The sequence below is a fragment of the Cyprinodon variegatus genome, unplaced genomic scaffold, assembly GCF_000732505.1.
Source record: "Cyprinodon variegatus isolate N-32 unplaced genomic scaffold, C_variegatus-1.0 Scaffold590, whole genome shotgun sequence".
Classification (NCBI taxonomy): Eukaryota; Metazoa; Chordata; class Actinopteri; order Cyprinodontiformes; family Cyprinodontidae; genus Cyprinodon; species Cyprinodon variegatus.
In genome coordinates, this window is record NW_015151043.1 from 85,757 (window position 1) to 109,454 (window position 23,698).

Sequence of the window (23,698 nt, forward strand, 5' to 3'; positions counted from 1 at the left end):
AAAATGTTAGGTGATAACTAAATGAAGAAAAAACTGTTGCAGTATGTAAAATCGAAATTACCAAAATAAAATGCATTACAGTAGTTTTGAGAGCATGAAAATCAGTGTATGTTCTTGAAAGCTCGTCTGCAAATATATGTTTATATGCAAATGTATTTTTTCTTTTATTTTTTGTTATGCATTTATTTTTTTGTTTTGGCTTTGAGAACAAAAAATTTATTTCTATCGATTTTTCAGAGTTCATATTATTTACAACTCGTCGTGCAACTAGTCATGCCTTACATGTTTACAATCCATCCAGGTAAACATGGCTGCTCAAAAACTCAGAATTCAGTTAGAGCCTGAAAACTAAGAAAAGTTTTTAATTGCTTTTAATTATTTAAAGAGGCTCTAATGATATACCAATATTTCCAACTTGTCGTTTGTTCTTTTTTATCTTTCTTTCTGTGAATCTTACGTTTGAAGCTTGCTAGCTTGCTATCTTCTCCATAGAACAGGATGAGTTCTCCAGCTAGCAGTAGCTGTCTTTCTACTAAAGGACTGGACATAAGTCTGTCTGCCCTGCAGAGACAAGACCCCTACATAAACAACATTGTGGACGTGGCCAGCCAGGTCGCCCTGTATACCTATAATAACAGGGCGAATGAGTGGGTTAGTATGAAGTTTGTTGAAGGCTAACTTAGCTTAGCCTGTTTAGCTAAGCTAAATTGTGGGCGCGCGCATCATCACAGGCCTACATAGTCACTATTACTGGGCTTTAGAGTTAAAAGCCCCGATTAAAACACTTTTTTTAAATATTGTGTATTCTGAATTTTATTCATGCTATGTTCTCTCTAAATGTTTCGTTTTTCAGGAAAAGACAGAAGTGGAGGGCACTTTGTTTATTTACACAAGGTAATATAATTATTCCAAATGTTTAAAATCATGTAGTTTCTTACAGTAATTACATTGCGGTGCTTTGAAACCTCGGTTAGGCCGACTAAAATTACTGTACCACTCATTATCTAAGGAACTTCGGCGGGGGTCTTCAACAGGGGGTCCGCGACCCCTAGGGGGTCCACGGAGGTACTGCATGGGTGTCGAGAAAGTTTTTTTATTTTTATTTTTTTTTTTATATATATTCCACCGTGCAATTTTTTCCACTAATTGAAATGTCTTTAAATACACATTAACATGAATTCAACACACTGTAGTAAACTGATAAATGGAGGCAGAAATGTCTTTCAGTCCTTAATGCACACATTCAGCGACACACAGGCGCTCTTTCAATCTGGGCACCGTTTAATTCATAACACCTGTCCCACCAATCAGGAATCAGAATCAGAAATACTTAAATAATCCCAGGGTGAAATTTCTTTCGTTGCATTACTTCATCTGTAATAGAGTGGCTATAGGACCATTTTGATATTACACAATTTTATTGATATATTATATAAAATGAGGGGGTCACTGCTCCATATTACCATCAGTTTGGGGATCCTTGGCCTGGAAAATGTTGAAGACCCCTGACCTACAAATGGTCCCTTTATCCCGCTCCATCTGTATACCTGTCCTTTCCAGATCCGACCTGCATGCATGACATTGCTGTGCAATGAAGTATCTCTATGTGTGGATTGTTTATACCTGTTGATGTGCAGTGTTAATCCTATCCCCCTTCTTGTGTTTTGCCTTTTTTTTTTTGTTTATCTGTCTAAAATACCCTCTTTTAACCTCTTAATCTCCCCCTCATTTTGGGAAATTCTTGCCTATTTTGCACACCCAGATGGAAAAGCAAATAAATTAGGAACTGTAAGCGCAAATTACATGTGTAATACATTATTTGAAAGCCAACACCTTCTATAGTTTATATACATGAAAATTGGGTGAGTTAAACACCCAAACCTTTTTTTATTCTTGAAAATTATAGATCTTTTTTTAACAGCAGTTAAAAAGACATACTTGCTTGTTGTGGCTGCTTTGTCATGGTACATTTTGAAATGCTGCTATCTCTGTGTTAATTATGCTTTGTCGTTCACTATGTCCATAAAATGAACTGGGTGGTTGAATTGTGGAGAATCTAAGCTTTCCAAGGATGCCTAACATGTCTATATTGGTAAACATTTTACCAGTGTAATTTTCATGCATTCTGAGTTATTATTTGCAAAGCAGTTTGAGAGGTTAAAAACTTAACACAAGACTTATTGAAAGGCCAGAATGCATAAGTACTGTACATATAGTACACAATTTCTACCATAAAGCTGTTAATCCTTTCATTTTAGTCAAAAATCTCGGAGTCCTCCACAAATTAAATTACAAAGAGGCCTTTTTTTATTAACAATGTAACATTTGAAGCCAGTTATTTGTGCTAGAATTTAGTTTTCTTCGAGTAAAGGAGTCTGAATAAAAATGCACAGACAGCTTCAACAGAGAATTGGATTTGTATGGAATGTAAGAGCCATGTAGTGTTTTCCTTCTACTTTACTGTTTAAAATCCTACAATGACACATGCAAGTTTGTGGTTGTAATATGACAGGACTTAAGTTCATAAATAAATAGATAAATAATCAATAGAGGCAACGCTATTACAAAGCACAGTAAAAGTATAATAGTATGTATTCAAAAATATTTAAATTCTCTTTGCTAAACACTAATTTTTATTTCAGATTGGCATCTCCCAGGCATGGTTTCACGATAATGAACCGTCTTAGTGTTGAGAATCTGACAGAGCCCATCACAAAAGACTTGGACTTCCAGCTGCAGGATCCTTTCCTCCTTTACCGGAATGCACGATGTAAGCAAAATGTCCGCTAATACACGTAGGGATACACGACTTCAGTACATGATATGGTTGGGACACTATGGTTAAGGATTGTCAGAACAACATTGATCACAAATTAACAAAAAAGTGCTGACTGTTTTATTTGTTTACCATTACAAAATGTCTTCACTAAATACTGTGATCAAAATACATCCAAATACATCTTTGCCATATGCAAAGCTCCAGTTATAGTCCAAAAAGAGTGAGGGAAAGGCTTCATGTTTGCATGCTATGCTTACAGCTTTGCAATAAGGCTGATAAATGTATCACAATATGAGCCTTTCATATCAATCAATATCAATATTTTTTTACTGTTTTATTTTTATTGATTTTTTTTACCTATTTGAAAAAAGTACCAGGGGGAAAAACTCTGAATTTTAACTTAACCAACTTTGCGTATCTTGGCTGTGAGAGACTTAGAGGCTAGCTCTGTTCCTTTTCCTACATTTCCCAGAATACCATGCAGTTCTGAGTTGAAATTCATTAAAATAGAATAAAATCTTGTCCTTTTTTTTCTTTTGATATTCATCAGATGTCTATAGTGATAGATGTATTGATATTATTTAACTGCCCACTCCTAAGGTATGGCTGGATAAAAACATATTTTCTCTTGGATAATTCCAAAGCAGACAGAAACAGATAAGGTTAATATAGAATCTAATAATTAAGATCTAAACTCAGTTATTTTAAAGTGAAACCTTTATGAAAAGTTTATAAAAATTTAGCTTTACAGTTGTTGATCTTCCCTTATTATCCTCTTCATAAAATTGGTCTCATGTAGCCTTGTAGCTAAATATTATGGGATCTGTGTAACACTGCAGTTTTGCAACAGTGAAAACAGATCCCATATCTTATTGTTTCTTAAAGCAGGCATGTTTTTTTCCACCACTAACTTGATTTAATAAAGTAAAAGCTTTTTTACTCCAATTTGTACACTTCTTTACCAGGAATATCAAATGTTGTTGTCATTGTATGTGGATCTTTAGGGTTAGCTACAAGACTTCTCTGAAGCCAAGACAATTCACAAGCTGGATGGTGTGATCATGTCCCTTTGAAAAGCAGGGCAACTTTTTTTTATCAATTCTGAGATAACATGAAGAAAGAGGAGTAGGTAGATCATCTTAGTGTGAACCAGTAATTCCATTTAAGGAACTAAAGGATTTTTTAGTACATTTTATCAGCCCCAAACTCTCTCAGAGACCTACATATGGCTCTCACTCACACAATCACATTGCTAAGTGTGCCTGTGGGACAAGAGTCTGACAGCACTACAAAAACAGCCGGCAGAGATTAGATACACCTCGGCCGCCTCTGATAATCTAAACACAGTGACGCAGAAGTTGGTGACACACACACACATACTCACAGACTCCGCCAACCCTCCTCTCTAGCTCTCCTTGAGGCTTGCTAGGAAGCAGATGGAAGTGGATTTCCTACGCCTGCTTTAATCATTTTGCTTCTCGGCATATAATTGTGCTTACCGATAGTAATAAAGAATTGCCAGATAGAGAAAGATTGTGTTTGGCATAAAGTTTACTAAATGATCCATTGCGCTTCCTTAAATGGTTTGCTGTGCAACTTGAAGTATATAAGAGTTAGGTAATGTAGGATAAATTTGAAATCTGAAGCTGACTCACTTTTCGTGGGAAGGAAAAAGAAATGAAAAGCACTTAAAACAAGTAGTCACAACAAAGCTGATGATTGCTTCCTCTGCTAAAATTGAAGTTAAGGATGGTGTGTATTGCAAGCATAATGGTCAAACCTAATGGTAGCCTTAATTTGCTTTGATCATAAAACACCAAGTGAGAGAAGGCGATATAAATAATGGTTGTAGTCAGACAGATTTCTATCTCAACAGCTGCTGAGATTTGAAAGGATTGTTGAAAATCCAGATAAAATGTATAAAAGTACAATGTTTTGTACATTTGCAGAGTAATGGTGCCCCTATTGCTTCAAAATCCATTTATCCATTTTAATTAAAAAGGAAAAGAAATTTTGGAAAACTTAGGTTACTGAAAAGCCATTTTTATTGGCCAACATCCGAGTTGTTAGCTGCTGGCAAAGCTGCCCGTCCCAGTGCATGGTGACCTCTGGTGCAGGGGTCATGGAATCTTATCATTAGACAAACATGTATCCCTCTGAGCGGCTGTAACTTCCTGGAATGGAGGTTGGCACAAAGTGGCACCGCAGACTAAAAATAAGCAACAGAGATACACCACAGAATGAGCTAAGATTCAAGGAAGAGCGATTTAGCCCTAGCAAGATGTTGGTTCGCTCTCCTCAAGAGGAAGAGGCTTTTAACATTCCCCACTTCAAGGACTTCTTCCTTAGTCTTGATACAACGTGACAATCTCTCCTTCCCTTCAGTGGTGTTACTGCCTTGATGTCAGATGTTGCAGAAGTTATTGCACCTTGCAAAAGTTGCCTCCTCTTAAATTTTGTTTTAACCGGGGCTTTGGAAGTTGTGCATGATAGGGCTGTTAAAAGAAAAGGATGCATTGTCTTTAAAGTTTTTAATCAACATATTGAATATATAAAAGCATTTTTATTTAATCTAGAATGGCATTAATGAGGGAAGCATTTAAACGGCCTTATTTTCATAACTTTGAATGAGCTATAAAGTTCTAGCCTGGCCAGCCGGACAGATACAATGTATACATGGAGTATTAGTGTGGTAAAGAGCTGATACACCTTGATTTCAAAGGCAAGACTAACAGGGTCACCCTAATCAGGTTAGAGCCAAGAAGACAACTACAGATGTGATGCAAAACTCCAAGCAACATGCTCTGTTTTTGTAACCTTGAACAACGTCCGCTGGTTTTGCCTAAAAAAATCACATTATAAAAACTGTGCTTTACTACATTGCAACATTGCTTCGTTGTGGTCACCAGCTTGTTGCTATGCTAGCAGAAAAATGGGGAATTCTGGCATCGAGATTTGGCAACCGCAACGTCCCACCTCCCATGCTGTGCTGACTCTGGCCAGATCTGGCTTATCAATTAATTGTTAATTGGTTAAAAAGACCTGTCAAGTTTTTATTGATCAATAAATTTGGTCCCCAGCATAAATGGATGACTTGAATAAAGGTAGCCAAAAAAACTCCAATGTTCTAGCAGTCATGTAGCAAGTACATGGAAGAAGGTGCAGAGGTCAAATGAAGTGCTAGTTATGCCTCGTCATGCTTTAGAAATGCTTATCCTTGGCTGAGTAGGTGAATGGTGCTAAATACTGGACATTCCTACAAGAAATTCTGTCAGAAAAACCGAGACTTGACTGGAGGCTCAGCTCCTGGCAGGATGACACTTCAAACATACAGCTGGAGCTATAAAGAAATTCTTTTAGTGGCCTAGTCAAAGTCTGGACATCATCTAAATAAACTGTTCCCAGGCTTAAAAGTTGGTGTTCAGAGATTTTACTCATCCGATGACACTGATGTGCAAAAAATACAAAACAAGATTCAGCTTTTGTTATAGACTCTAGTCAGACAGTCTTACCTCCAGGTCGGACATACGTGTATCCCAAATCCCCCTCGGACACCAGCGAGCCCTTAAATCGGACCTCAGGATCCTCCTCCAGCCGTTCGTGTTTAAGTTTTCTCTGAAACAGGCCTCTTAACATGATCCTGGTGCAGTTCAGCTTTTGGGCTTTAACTATCTTGTTCAGTTTCTTCTGAAGCCTGTTTGTAATTGATCCTTTTTCTTGCAAAAAAGAAAAATCCAAAGAGGTTGTCAATGAAATAATAGTATGTACCTATTTTGTTTAACAGTCCTTGTGGTCTCTTTAGGTGCACTCTTTACTTGAAGAGAGTTTCTGCAGTGAGAGCTGAGCTTTAAATCTCTATAGTGATGAGTCCTCTATTACAAAAATGCACTGACAAACCTATATGACTGTACATATGGGAAGAAGAATTTGTTTTTATTCTAAAGATTAGGAATGATTATCCATATTTCTGCTATATTAAGCTCAGCTGAGCTCTAAACTTCACTTACAAATCCTAAATTAGAAATAAATCTTTATAAAGCTTCAGTTTCATTAAGGTTGTTAAGAAGTGTCCAGAGGGATGATGACATGTGCTTGTCCCAGTTCCTGAGGGATGAAGATCCAGATATCCTGTAGAATTCACCCTTCTGTTAAAGACTGAACTTTCCAGCCTCCAGGTTAAAGACCAGTTGTTTGAAGGTTCATCAGCTGTCCTGAGCTTAAGTTGTCCTGTTGAGGTTCTCCTCCCACATGGTTTAGTTGTCTTCCCAGTTGTAGTGGTATCATTCTTGTCTTGGGTCTCACATCTCTTAACATCCCTCCTCCTCTTGCCTCTAATGTCCTGGGACTCGACCGGAGCTCCCCCTCTTTTCTCCTCCGTTCAGTTTTTTGGTGGTCCTCCTCCTGCCTTTCTTTTATCAGGCTCCCTCTTTCTGTTCCGTCTTTGCTGCTCAAACAGTCAGGGGTCTGGATAGCCGACGCATTATTGGTAAGATATCAAAAGCAGCTTTCACACTTCTTTGGTAATCTATGTGTGTAGCTGGGTTATGACTGCTCTAAGACACGCTGGAGATTCCTGCCTGACTGTCCTTCTCTTACCTTCAGGGAAGCGTTTCCTACATTATTAGCTTTATCGGTCTGATCAATGATTCCTAACAGCCGGAGAACAACACGCTCCTATTTCGATGGAGTAGATTATCTCCTTCTAACACACATCACTTGTTTCTAACCATCTTACTCATTTTTTGTTAAATTTTCCATCTGTCTGACCTCTACTCTGCATGTGTCCCAGGATCTCTGTCAATCCGTCTCGACCCCAGTGAGCACTAAGTGGCTCTGTCTCCACCAGTCAAGTCTCCCACTACAGTTACTTATTTGGTTCAGGGCTGATTTTTCCCAGGCTCTACTTAACTGACTGTGTATGTCTCTGCCGGCCCCCCTCTCTGTCTGTGACCTCTCTGCTCCGTGTGCCGGTTTGGGAATACATGTTGTCTGTGTGGTAATAATATCCACCACATAGATACTCCAGGCCCTTCCTTGTCTTTACATAAGAAGTTTTAGTCATTTTTTCCTCTATATAAACCAAAAATCAATTAAACCTGCAGACACGTTCCCACAATTTAACGATTGACATAATTTAAAAAAAAAAGTATAAAATCAGATTAATAGAGAAAGTATGTTGTTTTTCTTTCCTTTACTTATATGAATTTTAGAATAAAAATCTGTTAGCAGATGATTTCATTCGAAATTAGAATTCTTTTAAGAAGTAAAGTGTCCATCAAAGCTCAGAGCCTTAACAAATAAGCTAAAATATCCAATTGGAATAATCCAGATTAAGTGTTAAAACAATTATTTTTGCTTTACACAGTCCAATTAATCCACTCAATGTGCCTGGTTTTTACCGTAAATATTGAAGAGCAAAACAAGATTGTTTTTTAATGAGATTATTTTTTTAAAGTTGTTAAAAAACCATGTTAATGCCCCTGAGCACATTATGAATCAGAAGTATGCGACTATTATACATCCTCTACAAATAAAAATGAGTATGGTGTAAAAGAACCCAGCCCATCCAGAGTTCCTACTTTGTAGAAGTACATTTTTACAGCAGTTAGACCTGCTAGTCTTCTGAGGTACCAGGATTGGATCTCAGGGACCATTTCCTAAAGCAGGATTTGTGTTAATCTAGATTAAGTTATTGGGTAAATTCCTGCATACTTTGGGTTTTCAGTTTCACAAAGATAGGAAGCCATTATCGTAAAATTAAAACAGCATTAAACAACCGTGTTTAAAAGCAGGGTTTCTACTAATCCTGGTTTTTTACCAGTTATAAAAGGTGTATTGAGGTCGGAGTGCAAGTACTTTAAAGATATTTTCATCAGTAGATTGTGATCAGTGTAAAATTAGATCTTTTTTTTTCTTCCAAAGGAATATCTTAATAGAATTACCTATTGTAACAAGATTAGATTTTATTATTTTTAGCAAGCCCTAAATTACATTAATTTGAACCATTTTCATGTTACTAATATATGAGGGCTACTTTATGAAACATTAGCAGTGTGAAGATGGCCTGCTAGCTTTAAACTTTTTAGGAATCACCCTGCTTATTGCTCCCTTTTATGTTGCAGCTAGACAGATATTCAATGCATACAAAAAGTTTTATTGTCATAATTTTATTTTAACCATACTTTATTCAAATTAGTCTTTTTTCCTCACATTTAATGATAAATGCTTAGGATAAATGTTAAATCTATGTAATTTCCAGCTACATTTAACATTTTAAGCAATTTCTACATCCCATATCTAAATATGGCTGTTAAATGAATATCTAAATCTATATATTATATCAACATTTTTGATCTAATAAGTAATTATAAACTCTGAATCTAGAATCAAAATACAATAGTTGATCATAAATCTAAATATATATCTTATATGTTAAGAAAAGTAGCTGTTCAAGTACCCAATTCGTGGCCAAAACTTTGCCATGGTGGCTTAATCTTGCAATAAAAACTGTGTTATTTGATGCAGAGTTGAGTTGCCTGATTGATATCATCTATTCAGGAACCAAAAACTCTTGAGTAGGGAAAAGAGGAGTAGAACTACTCAGAGTCTCTGCTTATTAACCGAGGAAGGACAGCTATGCTTTTATTCTGTCTGAAAAGGTGACCTGGTGATGGAAAGTATCAAACTTTCTTGCTCCTGCTAAAAAAGCATTCCCACAGCATGATGAAGCTAACTCTGTATTTTATGTGGTTGGTATACTCAGGGTGATTTGAAGTGTTTGTATTTAACCATACATAACATCTTTAGGGAGGAAAAATGTAAACTTTACAGTTTTCCTCCCTTACTGTATGCTGGTAATAAACTGAATAGGAGTCTTTGTAAACTGAAATAACCTTTACTTAAAGTAAAGCAAAAGATGGGAAAAGTTGCATCTGGACTCTAATATCGTACTTGTTTTTGTTCCCATTATATCTTTATTCTAACAAAGATCCAAACTAGATGCATAAGTTGTAGAAATATGACATTTTTAGCACCTCTTCTTGCTGATGATAACACAACAGTTATGATGGATTCCTGTGCAAACGTCACACATAAAAACAATTTAATCAATCGTAGTTAAATATAGCAACTTGAGTAATAAAACCTTCTTAAGTGACCTTGTAAAGAATCATGCTAGAGTCGTTTTCCTCTTATCCTCACTATGTTTATACAGTTCAAGAGACTCCTGGGGCCCATGTTTCACTGTATAATGGCGCTGCTGGCTTTTGTTCCCATTGGCTTTGCTGGGAAAAAGAGCTTATTTTAGTGCTTTGGTTGTGTGTGTTCTAATGTCATTGCAGCAAATTGGAGCTATTTCATGTCTGCACATTAATTAGATTTTAGGTCAGGTCAACTTGTTCGTTTTATTGTCTGCTGACCTTATTGGTGAGCTCATCTGAGAACTGTAGGGCCACATTTATGAATATTGATTTTTTTTTTCTTTGTCTGAATCATTATTGCAAAACAAAACATTTTATTTTATCGTTATGATACTTTAAGTGTTATTATACTTTTAATTGTGTTTCCTAAACTCATCTAACCTTGTTTTTTTTACCCAAGTGGTTATTTATGGGATCTGGTTCTACGATAAGCAGGACTGTCAACATATTGCGCAAAAGATGCGGAGGTAAGAATAAATGAAATAAAGTGATTTAATTAACTTGCTATCAGTACTCATACAGAGAAGACCTACAGGTTTATTTCTTTTTACTATTTATATTTTCTTTTACTGTTTGTTGTGATGTTTACAAAGATAAAAGCTAAATATACAGACTTTTAAGACACCATTTTACAAAAATTCTTTGTTTAACATTGGACTTATTTTCCCACTATTGTATTTTATTGTTTCGCTAAAACATGTTCAGGTTACCTTTGTTGATTTTCCTAAGTAACTGCTGGAAATCTGTGATTTGTCCAGTTTGACCCAGCAGGAGCAGATCCTGGCTCAGTCTCACGGTGGATCCATATCACCAGCAGCAGCAGCAGGAGGAGGAGGAGGAGGAGGAGGAGGCGGAGGAGGTGTTGGTTTAGTTGGGGGAAATAATGAGACCAAAGCGGTTGACATCATTCAGATGTTGACTAAGGCACGATCAGAATACCACAAGGTTAGCAGACACCAATTAACCAATTAAGGAAACCTTAAGGCTTATAATCTGACAGCATGATTTTATTACTTTAGTATGAAAATGACAATTATCTATGAGATGTATTTCTTTACAACTCTTTTTTTCTTACTACTAGTCTGCCTCAGAGCCAAAGGAGATTGGAGGCAGCAGTGTTCTTTGTGGAAACCCTAACCTCATTAAACCAATTCCAGTTAAACCAACCACCCAGGTACAGAAAAAAACACACATTCCCTCATAGTATTGCTGTTTTTGTCCCCTCTGCTTATCAAACTTTGTCCATGCCAGGTCAGTGAAGGTGCAGAAGCTCTGTTAGGCTCTGAACATCAACATCACCACGCTCTTAAATCTGAAGTTCCTCCTGTTGCCCGCCCACCCGTTGCACGCACTCTGACCTACGAGGATTCAGTCAACTCTGGCAGGAATGCCGCCCCCACAGGTGGTGTAGACACAGGAGTCAAGCTGATAGATGGGGAAGACAGTGGGAACGCGCCACATCAGCTGCCGAACCAAATCCAACACTGTCCGGCCATTGCAAAGCTCATGCAGGGACCAAGGGGGGCAGCAGGAGCTGGTGGCGTACTACAAACACTGTCTGAGTCCCCCGAGAACCGGTTGTGTGATAACGGAGTGCTGTTCCAACACCACCACCCCCACCTCCACCATCATCACCATCACCAGCAGCTCCTCACCCATCACCACCACCAGGAGCAGCACCACCACCATGATCCAATAAAGAGATTCCTGCAGGGCCATCCACCTCCTCCACTTGCCACTTCTTTCACCTTCCCTGGTTCTCAGGCTTTGCACCAGATCCCTCATCTCGCCTCCCAGGCTGCCCAAGTGGATTCTGTCTCACGGTCCCACCTGGAAGCACAACAAGGTCAGCAGCTGCTCCTCAGCCTGGTGAAGTTACAGACAGAAATACAGCAGAGAGGGCAGGCAGATCCTGCTGCTACAGGAACAGGTGCAGCATCTATTTTCAGTATGGTTTTCTAAAAGGCTAAAGAAGCACATAACTTTTATTTAAAAAAAAAGTTGTTTTAAAAATTACCCATAGAGAGTAACTTACACTTAGACAAACTTTGTTGTCATTCTGTATACACACACTGTATACAGAATTATAAAAAATACGAAGTTTCGATGCATACAGCTTTTCAACAGTGAATGAGTAGCAACATGAGTAGTAACAGTGAAATGAACATTTCCATTTATAAAGTGCAGCAGTGATCAGAAGAATATGGTGCAAATGCAGCAGAAACATTGAGATGAGCTCTGTTTAAAAGGGATGTGAAAACTTTTGCCATGTAGTCAAATTCTGATGTTTACAAGTGTGATGCAGAGTCTTGATTTGTGACTTTGTCACTCCTGCCTGATTCTTTTAATGCAATGTTTTGTCAGGGAGTTTCTTAAAAGATCTGTTTTGTGATGTTAGTTCAGTTTTGCGTCACACAGTTTGAACATTTCTATGAAATCTGAGAAGAAACTAAACATTTTCCTTCCTTCCTTCCTTCCTTCCTTCCTTCCTTCCTTCCTTCCTTCCTTCCTTCCTTCACAAATTAAATGTTGAGATAAGTCCATATTAGATTCTAAACACTGTTTTTTTTGCCAAATCTTAGTCTGATTTAGAAAATATGTTTGAGATTATCAGTATTTCGTTTCTTTTTCCAGTGCTTTGTTGAATTTCAGATAATTAACTTCTGAATGTTTCTGTCTGTAATTCTTACAGCTTAAATCATAACATTTATTTGCCATCCTTTGAACCCAGTAACAATGCCTTATGCTTTTTTTTTCATTAGGTCTGTCATCCCAGATGCAAAGTGTGGTTTCTCCTCACGAGCTCCTCCAGAAACTCCAGCTGGTCCAGCAGGAACAGAGCCTGACTCCTCATGAACATCATCGGACTCATCCTCATCCAGGACTAGCGCCTCGATTTCATGGATCCAGTCAGAATCAAAGTACAGGCTCAACCTTTGGCTCAGCCCCAACCCAGATTTCAGGTGTCCAAGATCAAAAAATTGAGCCACAATTTCAGGTAAAAAAAAACAACAACAAAATTGTTAAATTATTGGTCGACTTTAGGTAAATAAGTATTGTTGCAATACCATTTATTTTTACTCTTATATATTTATTACAGTATGTTAAATGCAAGGTTCAAAACAGCCAAAGGCAAAGTAAATTCCATAATTCAAGTCAAGTTAAAGGAAATTGCCTGTGGAGCTAACAAAACCTAGAGGACAGCAGTGGTTAAACAATACATATCTTTGATTGAACCAATACTTTTTCCAAAAACAAAACGCCTTTAAGAGGAGTGGAGGGATTGTAATTCCTGTTTTCAACAGATGGTGTCATAATGGACTAGTAACTCCCAGCATCCCTAACTTTTTACTCATTACAGCAACCTACCACAATTTTTAAACTTTTCCAAACTATTAGTGGACTTTAAGAACTAAATCTATTTATATTTCTATGTTTAGGTTTTGGTAAGAGTGAAGTCATTAGATCATTCTATGTAAAGATAGCCATTCAATCACAAAAGTAGAATAAGACCAATTTAGCTCTAAATTTGTTGGACATTTGTAGGAAGGCAGTTAATATTAAAGCAAGGAGTACACAATCAACAGCCTAATATAATGTAACTATCCAGATTTTTAAAAGATGAAACAGATAAAAATAAACCTTTCTAAGACCTTTACACAGTGCTTTACAGAAATATTCATACTTTTTTAAAAGTCACAATAAAAAGATAAGATAAAAAAGGCATAACTTATTGCCCAGTTGCATGGTTAAGAAAACATGGCTTTCTTCTTCAACTGGCAATGAAAGATAATCTGAAAAGGCAAGAAGAGCTCGTTTATAAGTATATTTCAGTAGGTAGAAGATTCAATGTCATGTACATAACATGAAAACACAACAGGTAAAGGTACATTGCAGGATAATTAAAAAAACAATGCAGGAGGTGGTAATCACTTCAGTGATTTATTAACTAAAACAAGTATTTAAAAGTCTCCGCTCTGAGATACAGTTAGCCAGCGTAACAATTTAAACCAGAGGGATGTGTTCCACTATCGTAGTTTTAGTGAGGACACGGGCAGCAGCTCTCTGGAACGGCTGCAGCTGTCTGATCGATTTCTGTTTTTAGGCAGACCTGTGAAGACACCATTACAGGAAAGCAGTTCTGCTAAAGATGAACACATGAATTAGTTTTTGAAGATCCTGCTGAGTCATTAGTATCCTAAATCCTGAAGATGCACTATAGGTGGGCCGTGGCAGCCTAGTGGTAAGGGCATAGAGCTTGGAATCCTGAGGTTCTGAGTTCGAGCCCCACTCCCACATTCTGCCACTATGGGTCCCTGAGCGAGACCCTTAACCCAACACTGCTCCCAGGGCGCCGCACGATGGCAGCCCACTGCTCACCAAACGGATGGGTTAAATGCAAAAGTAAATTTCTCCAATGTGAGATCAATAAAGTTCAATTATAGGTAATGGAAGGCCGACTTTGTTATTGTTTTTTGTGCCTCTGAAGGCTCAGGTTTGAGTCCATCACTACACCTAGGTTTTCACCTTGACTGGTGAACAGCATCCCGTAGGCTGATAGTACCTTCAGAGGGGCTGCAGAGATCTACCATTAATGCAAATGACTAATGACAAGAAAGCTGAGATTTCTGCATTTTGCAAAGCTTGAGACAGAGTACTGAGACAGAGTCATGGTAGACCCCTGGTATATTTTGGTCACTCCTATGCAGCTATTTGTTAGCAATGTCATGAGTCAGACAGGAGGAGAGACACGGTGACAAAGTAAAACAAAGCCTTTGCTTTGGGGAAAATCTCTGAAATGTGACAAGAACCCTAATCTTAGAGCTAGAGTTTAGATAAAACATTGAGTTGAGTCATACTGTACAAAACAGTTGAGGTTTTGGATTAAGTCCCATTAAAATAATCTGAGGCGAGAATTAAACATGAATATTTAAAGATTTCCTCCAGGCTGACAGATTCTGAGTAATTTCTTGGGCTGAAACAATTATTCGGATTAATCATGATTAATTGATTATTGAAATAATCGTCAGCTAATTTAGTAATCAATTAATTGTTAACTGGAGTATAGAGACTCTAAAACATCCCTTTACCTGACAGAGCAACCCACTTAGAGGAGTAATTATACCAAAATTGTGAAAAAATAAATAAATATTTGGCATTTAAAATAAAATAACTCCTCTCAATATGTCTTTCAATAAAACTCTCCTGTCCAGAACTTCGCAAGTCGAGAAGTTTTAGTTTCACCTGATTTAATTTTTAACTTTAAGAAACATTTTGCTCTCAGATTAATAATCGGAAAAATAAACAAAAAATTAATCGATTAGCAAAATAATCGTTAGTTGCAGCCCTAGTAATTTCTTAAAAATTCATTTGCAAACCTGATTGATGCATGTATCAAAAGGCTTGCTGGGCAGATTGCAGCAAAAGTGTGATTCTGTGAAGGATTGATGAAATACAAATGAACCACACAACACTTTTAACATTTTTAATTGTAAAAAAAACCCAAAGTGAATGACTATTTTTTTTCCCAGGATTTACTGCATGGTATCTCAGTATAGTGCATCATAACGTTTCTAATGTGACACATTCCAAAAAAGTTTAAAAACCTTGCGAGGTGCTTCACATGTGTTTTACCAAATGTTTCCCACAGAGTGTATCTAATGCATTGCCTGCTGAGATTGCCTATTTCCTCAGGTGTTTATTGTGATCTGTGGCTTTTAGAGCACAGATCTGGATGTGGGTACTAAATTCCACTTTAATCCCTGTCCCTGTCTGTGCAGATCATCTCCCCCCAGCGGATACCTGCCACAGTGGCCCCCACTCTGCTCCTCTCTCCCAGTGTGTTCTCTCAGGCAAAGCCCAGCAGCAGGCCGCCGGCTGTTGCTCCAGACAGCCGCTCTGCAACCTCAACCTTACACAAACCCTCACTGCCAGAGGAGGTCACAGCTCTCTCTAAAAGCCAGCTTCAAGCAGCACTGCTGCATCTGATTCAGGTGAAACTCTTAAATACACCTTTCATGTTTATCATTTTGTAAACGAATAAAAGCAGAACATACCCTCTGTGTTCATAAGCATGCATGCAGCAGCTTTCTGTGCTAACTTGCTTACATGCTATGTTTCAGTCTGACAGCTCATTCCTGGACTCCATCTATGAAGCATACGTCAGCCGCTTTGCTAACGGCTCCAGCAGCAAGTACTGATGACTCTACACATCAGCTGTCTGTCTGCACACTCTCCCTGCTCGAAGGCAGAACCTGACACTTAGTGGACCTCTTCTTCTAAATTACCATGCTGTATTTCAATCTGGACAGTCTGGCTGTTCACTTAGAACAGGCTCTTAAAACATAATTACGGGTATACAAATGCAAATATATATACCGGTATACATTTTTTTTTTCCTTTAGCAGTCATTTACAACTTTTAAATATTTGGACTGATTAAAAAAATTGGTACAATTTAATAATTAGCATGATGGATAAACTTGAAGTTTAAGTTGACAATAGCTGGAACATACTGTATGGTTAAAAAAATGTTCAGACTGGATGATATTTTGCACAGTTTATTCAGGTATGTATATATATAATACTTTTAGCAATAGCCAGCCAACTAGACTCAAAACATATTCTTTCATTTTTATTATTAGTTTTTATTAGATTTCTTGTTCAAGATGTGATCAAATGTGGTTATCTGTCTGCAGCGTTCAAAGTTTGACTTTACTTTTGTTGTTTTTTTCTTTGTAAAATTCAATAAGAGTTTATATGTCAATTAACATTATAAAGAAGTATTGAATTATTTCATCAAGCATGTGACATTTAAAGGGCATTTATTATTATTTTCCTTATTTAATTGTGTTCAGGCTTGTAGCTCTGAACTGTTATTTTTGCAAAGCTTGGAATCCAGAAATAATAGTAAAAATGTGCCTTTGATTACACTCACTGGGACAGAATCATTGCTCACAATAAGTTAACGTTGAAAAAAAAATAGAAGTTCTGACAGCAATCAGGTAACCTTCCAAAATCTCTTCCTGTTCTGACCAGCAATGTCACTCAGACATGTCGGCACATTCCAACAAGCAAAATATGTTGTTTCGGATGGCTTGCTCTATGTGAGCGTATCATGCAGTCTTTGTAAATGTGATTTAGTCTTGGAGTAAAACTGCATTAAAGTAATCTAGCTCTAAAAATATTTCCCCATCACTATCTAAGCTCTCTAAGTATGTCTCCAGTTAGTTTGACGGCGACTACGTGGTATTTGAGCTTAAATCATTCAATCATTCATTTGGTTGCAGCAGAAGCAAATATATTTTGGCTATATAAATATAAGAAATAGTGAAATTGGAATTATCTTATCATAATATTTTGAAAAAAAAAAAACATTTTTAATGACCGAGGGAATTAAAGTAACAACCTCTGTTTATGTTTAACCGGTAAACTTCAGTACCTAGTTCGTTCAGATGTCTTATCTCCTTCCCTCTGATTTTAATTGGTGTAAAAATGACAGATAACTTCTTTGAAAAATAATGTGAAAGATGATTAATATTTGAATAACTCAAGATTAGATTTTTGTTCTTATAGGTTTTAGACTATTATGTAAAATATTTGCCCTTTAAATGAAGATTGTTCAAATTTAACAGATTGAGCAGAGCTACAGTCAGATATTTCTTTTTTAACGTGTTTCAATCGGGGTCCTTTGGGAAAAACTTTCATGGCTCTTCAAGGGATTAGTAGTTCTCTTTGAGCTAAGCATCAAATTTTTGAGTTCAACATCTAGTCCAGCTTAAAGAAACAAAGCAGCTTAAGAAAACCTGCACTACCTCAGACTCTGCTTATAGGACTTGGAGGATTTATTTGATTTTATGAGGGGACAGCCGTTTTTTTATATTAATAATATACTTTATTTTTACTGTCTGGAACCTTTTAGGATAACAGCATTGTTTAGAAAAAGGTAGAAGTAGTGCACAAAAACACATTATAACAGGTAAGAAAATAATAATATGCAAGGTTAGCTGATAAAATGTTCTCGCAGTGGCGATGTTTTAACTCAGGTTGTTGCCACACAGCAAGCTTCATAAATTAGGCAACAAAAATATCAATATGTCATCTGGAGAATTTGCACTGACGTTCATTTTATTCACTTCCTACTTTTTAAGTCTAGTTGAGCTGATCTATTTAGTTAATTAAACTTTTTTTTTTTTATCAATACTATTTGCCACCAAACCAAGTTTGTTTTGTTTTGAAATATGTTACAGAGTCGGTGTGTTTTTAGCTTTTGCTGTAACTTGTACAGAGGCAGTCCCAACAAAGAAACGACAGAGGATGTTTAATTAAAAAGTTATTTTTCTATTTTAAAATAATATGTAGCTTTCATAACACCAATATAAACAACATGCATTTAATTTCTAAAATTGTTTATATTTTAATTCAAATATTGTCTAATTGATTGTTTTTATCTGTATAATTTGAGGCATTTTGTTCAAAAGAGTGTTATAATAGTGTTTTTTTTTTTTTTTTTAAAGTTGTTTAATAAATGTTCCAATCCAAACTCCCAGCGTTTTTCTTTTGGCTGTTAGTTTCATTGCTTTTATGATCATTTCTCCTGAAGATGGATGAAACCCAGATTTAACACTAATCCCTAAAAATGTGTTCTCATTATTGCTTTATTGCCACTTCATTGCCTTGTTTTAAAGCAATCGATGGTGCAGCGTAATGTCCACAGTGATTAATCAGCAGCTGCTCCACGTCCAGCCGAAAGAGCTTGGTAATTAACCGCAACAAATGCAATGTCTTTTTTTTTTCCATGTGTTTGAGGGGTTTTTTTAAGCTAGGCATGATACAAGGGATGGAGAAAAGGTGTCTAACATTAAACTGATGGATTTGAAGACCTCTCTTTGATATAGCTGTCTCTTACCAGGGTTAAATTAGACATAAAAGGAATATAATGAATATACAATGTGTAGTTGTGGTTACAATAATGCTATACTTTAACTTTAATGACAAATTTTATTTGAAATGTAATTAAAGTTTTCATTTTCCTTTGTACTGCAAAACTAAACTGTGATCAATGTGTTGTTTGTCATTAAAGCTTTTAATGGTATTATTTTAACTGGAAACCCCCTCAAAAATTATGCAATATGTTGTGAAATGATTAGAGGCGGACTGTTCCCATGCTGCCACTTTTTTTCTCCCCAACAATTGAAAGTTTTGTATGCCTCTCCCCTTTTTTCCTTCCTGCTTCCCTTCCCCAGTGAGTTTGTCATCACCAGGATGAATCCTAATGACATATTCTTTTAAATGTACCACCACAAATGTTGCAAATTTAAAACTGGACCAGTTTCAATTTAAAAGCACCAAAAAGATGGAAACTTAAACTGGCAAATGTTTTTTTTTTTTCAAGAGTAAATGCACAGACTTTTTTTCTTTTTTTTTCTCTCGCTGAGAAGAGTAGGTTTCCGATCGGTGGTTTAGCTGATGAGGCTAAACATAAGGGCTGACTATTAGCTCTAGCCTAGACTGATCAATGGCTTTTGGTTTGTGTGTCTAGTTGCACGTGTGCGTTTGTTTAGTCCAGAGAGGCGGGCTCACTGTTACTACTGAAGGCTAGTTGCTGCTGATATCAGCCAAGAGCTATTGGGTGACCATGTTTCAGTGTTGAGTGTTACTTTTTGGACTGTAATGAATTTAAATTATCTTTAGATTGTTCTTAAACAGTGGAGCTGCTTACAAAGAAGGCAAGATGGAGCAACAGTTCAATTCTGCAGTGACATTGGTAAGTAATGCTCTTTTTTTCATCTATATATGTGTAAATTATTACAGTTTTTAAAGCTTTATGTTAATAGTGGACGCAGAGTGGATGGAAAAAAAAATAAAATCATACTGAAATTGATCAAGTAAGGTTAAAAAAAAATAATGTAAAATAAACGTGTACAGAACAGATATAAATACCTGTAAAGAATAATAATGTAGTTTCCTACGTTTCTGCAGGAATCTGAAACACTTTGGTCTTCATGAGAAGCAACTAGTTTTTTGGCATTTCATAAATATAGATCTTATCAATTATTATACACAATATTAAAGTAATCTTATTAGATTATATACAAATGTTTAAAAGTGTTTTTTATTTGTTTTTTTTTCAAAGGTCGTGTGCAGGGTGGTAGAGCTAAAACAGCAATATAACCACCACAAATGACACATTCATGGAACATGTTATTGTAGAGTTATGTTTACCAAAACGCATTTATCAGTTATTACATTATTTCATGTTATAGTTCTGAATTTTAGTGCTCGAATGTCATAAAAAAAAATGAGAATGGAGAAAACGACACAAAGAGCCGTGCATTTAAAAGCTTTTAGTTTGTGTTTTATCTGAACACTGTAAACATCTTTATTTACTGTAGCAGGGGGAAATGGAGAGGTTCGTAGGACTAATGATTCCTAAGCCATCTGGAAATGTGTTAGTTAGTAGAAAATAAATCTAGAAATGGGTTTGAGTTTCTAAATGTTAGTCTTATTCCATTGTCTTAAAAACAGTCCCCAATCTTTGCCCCCCAAGACCCAATTTTCTCCATTCTCAAAGTGTTTTTCCTGCAGCTGCACAACTGCATTAGTAAAGCAAACGGTGACAAGATTCTTTTGCAGCACTTGGATAATGCAGTTGTCAGGCTGGAATTAACATTATTAAAATGTCTTGGACATTATTAAAATGTCTTGGACAAACATCTTCTTGGACCTGGTAATATATTTTATAAGCAAACATCTAAACTTCTGATACTGTTTCCAAAGCTTCATGCTTATTTTTTCTCCACAACAGCACTTTAAAATCCTTTCTGTGGATACCACACCCAGGATCTCAAGGCAAATGGCAACCCTGACTAAGTCTAACTTATACTAGGAATAAACTTGACTTGGTGCAAGCAATGTGAAGACATGGAGCCATTACTTTGGGTATCTTTGAACAAGGAAGTGCAAAAAAATCCATTGAATATCTAAAAAGATGTTTTTTTAAATTAATTTTCATTTAGTGGCAAAATTTAAATATGTGAATTAAAATGATCCAACGCCATCATGAAATAAGCTTCCTTGTAAATAAAAATAAAGATATGTACAAAGTGTAACAACCAATAGTATAAATAATTAACAAAATAAAAATATGCATATTAGTTCACATGTATAAACATTTGAAACTACAATAAGAATGCTACAGTAGAAAAAAGCATTTAGTAGTGATTGGATGTATTAGCTATTGTATAATATTGTAAGCACATTTAAAACTATATTACATGATGGCTATTTTTTACCTTTATAAAACTGTTTGTACTTTAATCTAAAATAAGTGGTTTGTTCACGTTTGGCAGCGAGAGTCCACTAGGTGTCTCTGTGCGTTTGCACCTCAATCACAAAAGTGTCCCTTGTTCAACTTAAAGCAGCCTGCAAATACAAAAATATAATTAGAATAACCAACCATACAGGTGCATTAGCATTTTCTCATCTTCTACCATAGATATTCACATTTCTTTCAATCATTTTTCTTCTCTATCTGATGGTAATATCTATAAAACTAAGCAAAGAGAAAAGCATCAAGCGTAAACATAATAAAGGGTGTTTTTGAGAAGAATGCTGAAAAAGTTGAAGAAAAATTAGGATAAAAAAAAAAACAGGCCAGAAGACGCAACTAGAAAGAAGAGCAGGGAACAAAACACTGTGGGTCAGACACTGTTGGGGGATAAAATAGATATTGTGTCCGTGTGTGTGGACTGTGAGAGGGATGGAGGGAGGAGGGGTTTAATCCTGGTTGGATTATGGTATAAAGTGGAGCTGGAAGAGAGAAGGAAAATATACTCTGGAGAGAGAGGATGTCCTTACAATGCATTCATCAGTCTATCATCTCTCAGTATTAATTCTTTTGTTCTGAGTAATTCTCCTTTTAAACCCTGACCATGTGAGACTGACTGCGGGTGGAAAGGAAAACTTCTCACAATGATGGATTTATTTTACCGGGAATCAAATTACTGTCTCTTCTTTTTTTCCTAAAAAGGAAATCTGACTTGGACTGATTTTGTTTCAGGGTTAACCAAAGATTGTTTTTGTTTTTTTATTTCAGTTCTTATTTTTCTGGGTTAAGGAAAAAACGCGGACTGTACAATGAAGCAGTCAGCAATCAGATTAAAAACCTTGGAAAGTGAGGTGTAGAAGAATGACGGGACTTAATCAGGACCCCTTGTGCACAGATGTGACCTCTGACCCCCGGAATAAAAAGTTTGCAGATTCTTTGAAATGTGGGCATACTCAGCTCAGCTGACATCAAACCAGACATTCAGACTTTTTCACATTTCGTTTCTTTCTCTTCTGACCACCATGCCTCTTTAAAGCTGTGTGAACATGACGCTGTGAGTACCATCCTTCGCTACTGATTCAACATTATATTTTAGTATTATTAATACAAAGTCCTGCCTCTTTTCACAATAATATCTTCTATATTGGTATTATTAAAGATCCATAGATCATGGCAGATCTGGGGAAGAGCACCAGCTATGTCCTTTGGGGCATTTTGGGGGTGCTGCCAGAGTATGGGGGCTTTTAAAAATTTTTATCTATCAATTAAAGAGGGAATTTTAGCCTAGTGGGTTAGAGCAGTGCGCATGGGCTCTGAGAAGGTTGAAAGTATCTGGTCAGATCCCCACAGCCTGCACTCTCGGTTCCTGAGCAAGACCCTTAACCCCCGATTGCTCTTAGGGCGCCACACAATGGCAGCCCACTGCTCCCTAAAGGGATGGGTTAAATGGAGAGGTAAATTTCTCCAATGTGAGATCAATAAAGTTCAGTTATTATTATTATAATTACTTTCTGTTGATCAAAGATCAGGTCACAGGGGATATAGGTAGGAAGGACATCCACTAAACCTTCCCCCCAGTAACACCCCAAAGGTTATTTTGGGAGAATCCACGGATGTTCTAGCCTAGTTTGGAAAGCTTTGGAAAGTTTCTGCATTCCTAATCAGAAATCAACCTATTTGCCTTTATGGATTGCACTCAGTCAGTGATTTCTTTTATTACTGACCCTTTGGGCTGGTTATCATTCATGTGTTCTCAGGGTGTAGTCCAGGTAGAGCCCATTTGTTGGGTTTTTAACAAAGGACAAAGACAAAGTATATCAGTATTTTGTTCCCAAGTGATTACATTTTCCGGGTGGATCATCAAAATAAGCGGTCCTCCTAATTGTCAATCATTCTGGTGATATGTTTACGTACTGTAACGCCGTCCTACGTGCTTGTCCCAATTTTCACTTACTGGTGGTGAGTCCGACATGGTGGAAAAATCTTTTGCAAAGTAAGCTTGTATGTGCAATGCACACAGCAACTTTTAAACAGAGCGTGCACAAGAAGAAATGTGCATGTGCATATGTTTTTAAGTGGAAAAGGAGGGTCTTTTAAAAAGTTTGCGAAAATCCTCCAATATACCTTTAAATGATGTTAACTACTCCCAGAAGCCCATTGTAAGCCCATACCTGGTGAGCCTAAGCAAAGACCATAACCCATATAAACATGTTTTGTTTTTAGTGCTCCTTTACCCTCGTCCTGATTCAGATAAAATGTTTAATTAACTCAGTAGAGCAGGAAGACATCTACAACCTACAATTTCATTCATTGCTATTGTGTATTCACAATGCCTATACTCCAAACCAGTTTGTATCTCCAGCATATGACTGCATATTTCTATTTCTTTTCA

At 36.7% G+C, this 23,698-nt stretch overlaps 2 protein-coding genes across 3 annotated transcripts in view; both read left to right on the forward strand.

The window, feature by feature from the left end:
• The first annotated feature begins 292 nt into the window (after positions 1-292).
• Positions 293-18,911, forward strand: dcp1b (decapping mRNA 1B). Of its 2 annotated transcripts, none has more exons than XM_015392435.1 (10): positions 293-651; positions 854-894; positions 2,643-2,770; positions 10,379-10,445; positions 10,737-10,923; positions 11,060-11,152; positions 11,230-11,824; positions 12,741-12,976; positions 15,759-15,971; positions 16,101-18,911. In XM_015392435.1, the coding sequence occupies exons 1-10, from the start codon at positions 499-501 to the stop codon at positions 16,176-16,178; spliced, it is 1,791 nt and encodes a 596-aa protein (XP_015247921.1). In that variant the 5' UTR covers positions 293-498; the 3' UTR covers positions 16,179-18,911. The 2 variants fall into 2 exon arrangements, with proteins under 2 accessions (XP_015247921.1, XP_015247920.1); XM_015392434.1 differs by having other exon boundaries at positions 11,230-11,908; positions 16,101-18,908.
• A 2,912-nt stretch (positions 18,912-21,823) lies between these two features.
• cacna2d4 (calcium channel, voltage-dependent, alpha 2/delta subunit 4) overlaps positions 21,824-23,698 on the forward strand; it is a 104,315-nt gene continuing 102,440 nt past the window's right edge. The window contains exon 1 of the mRNA XM_015392433.1: positions 21,824-22,360. The gene's annotated coding sequence lies outside the window, so the exon portion shown is untranslated. The remainder of the gene's footprint in view (positions 22,361-23,698) is intronic.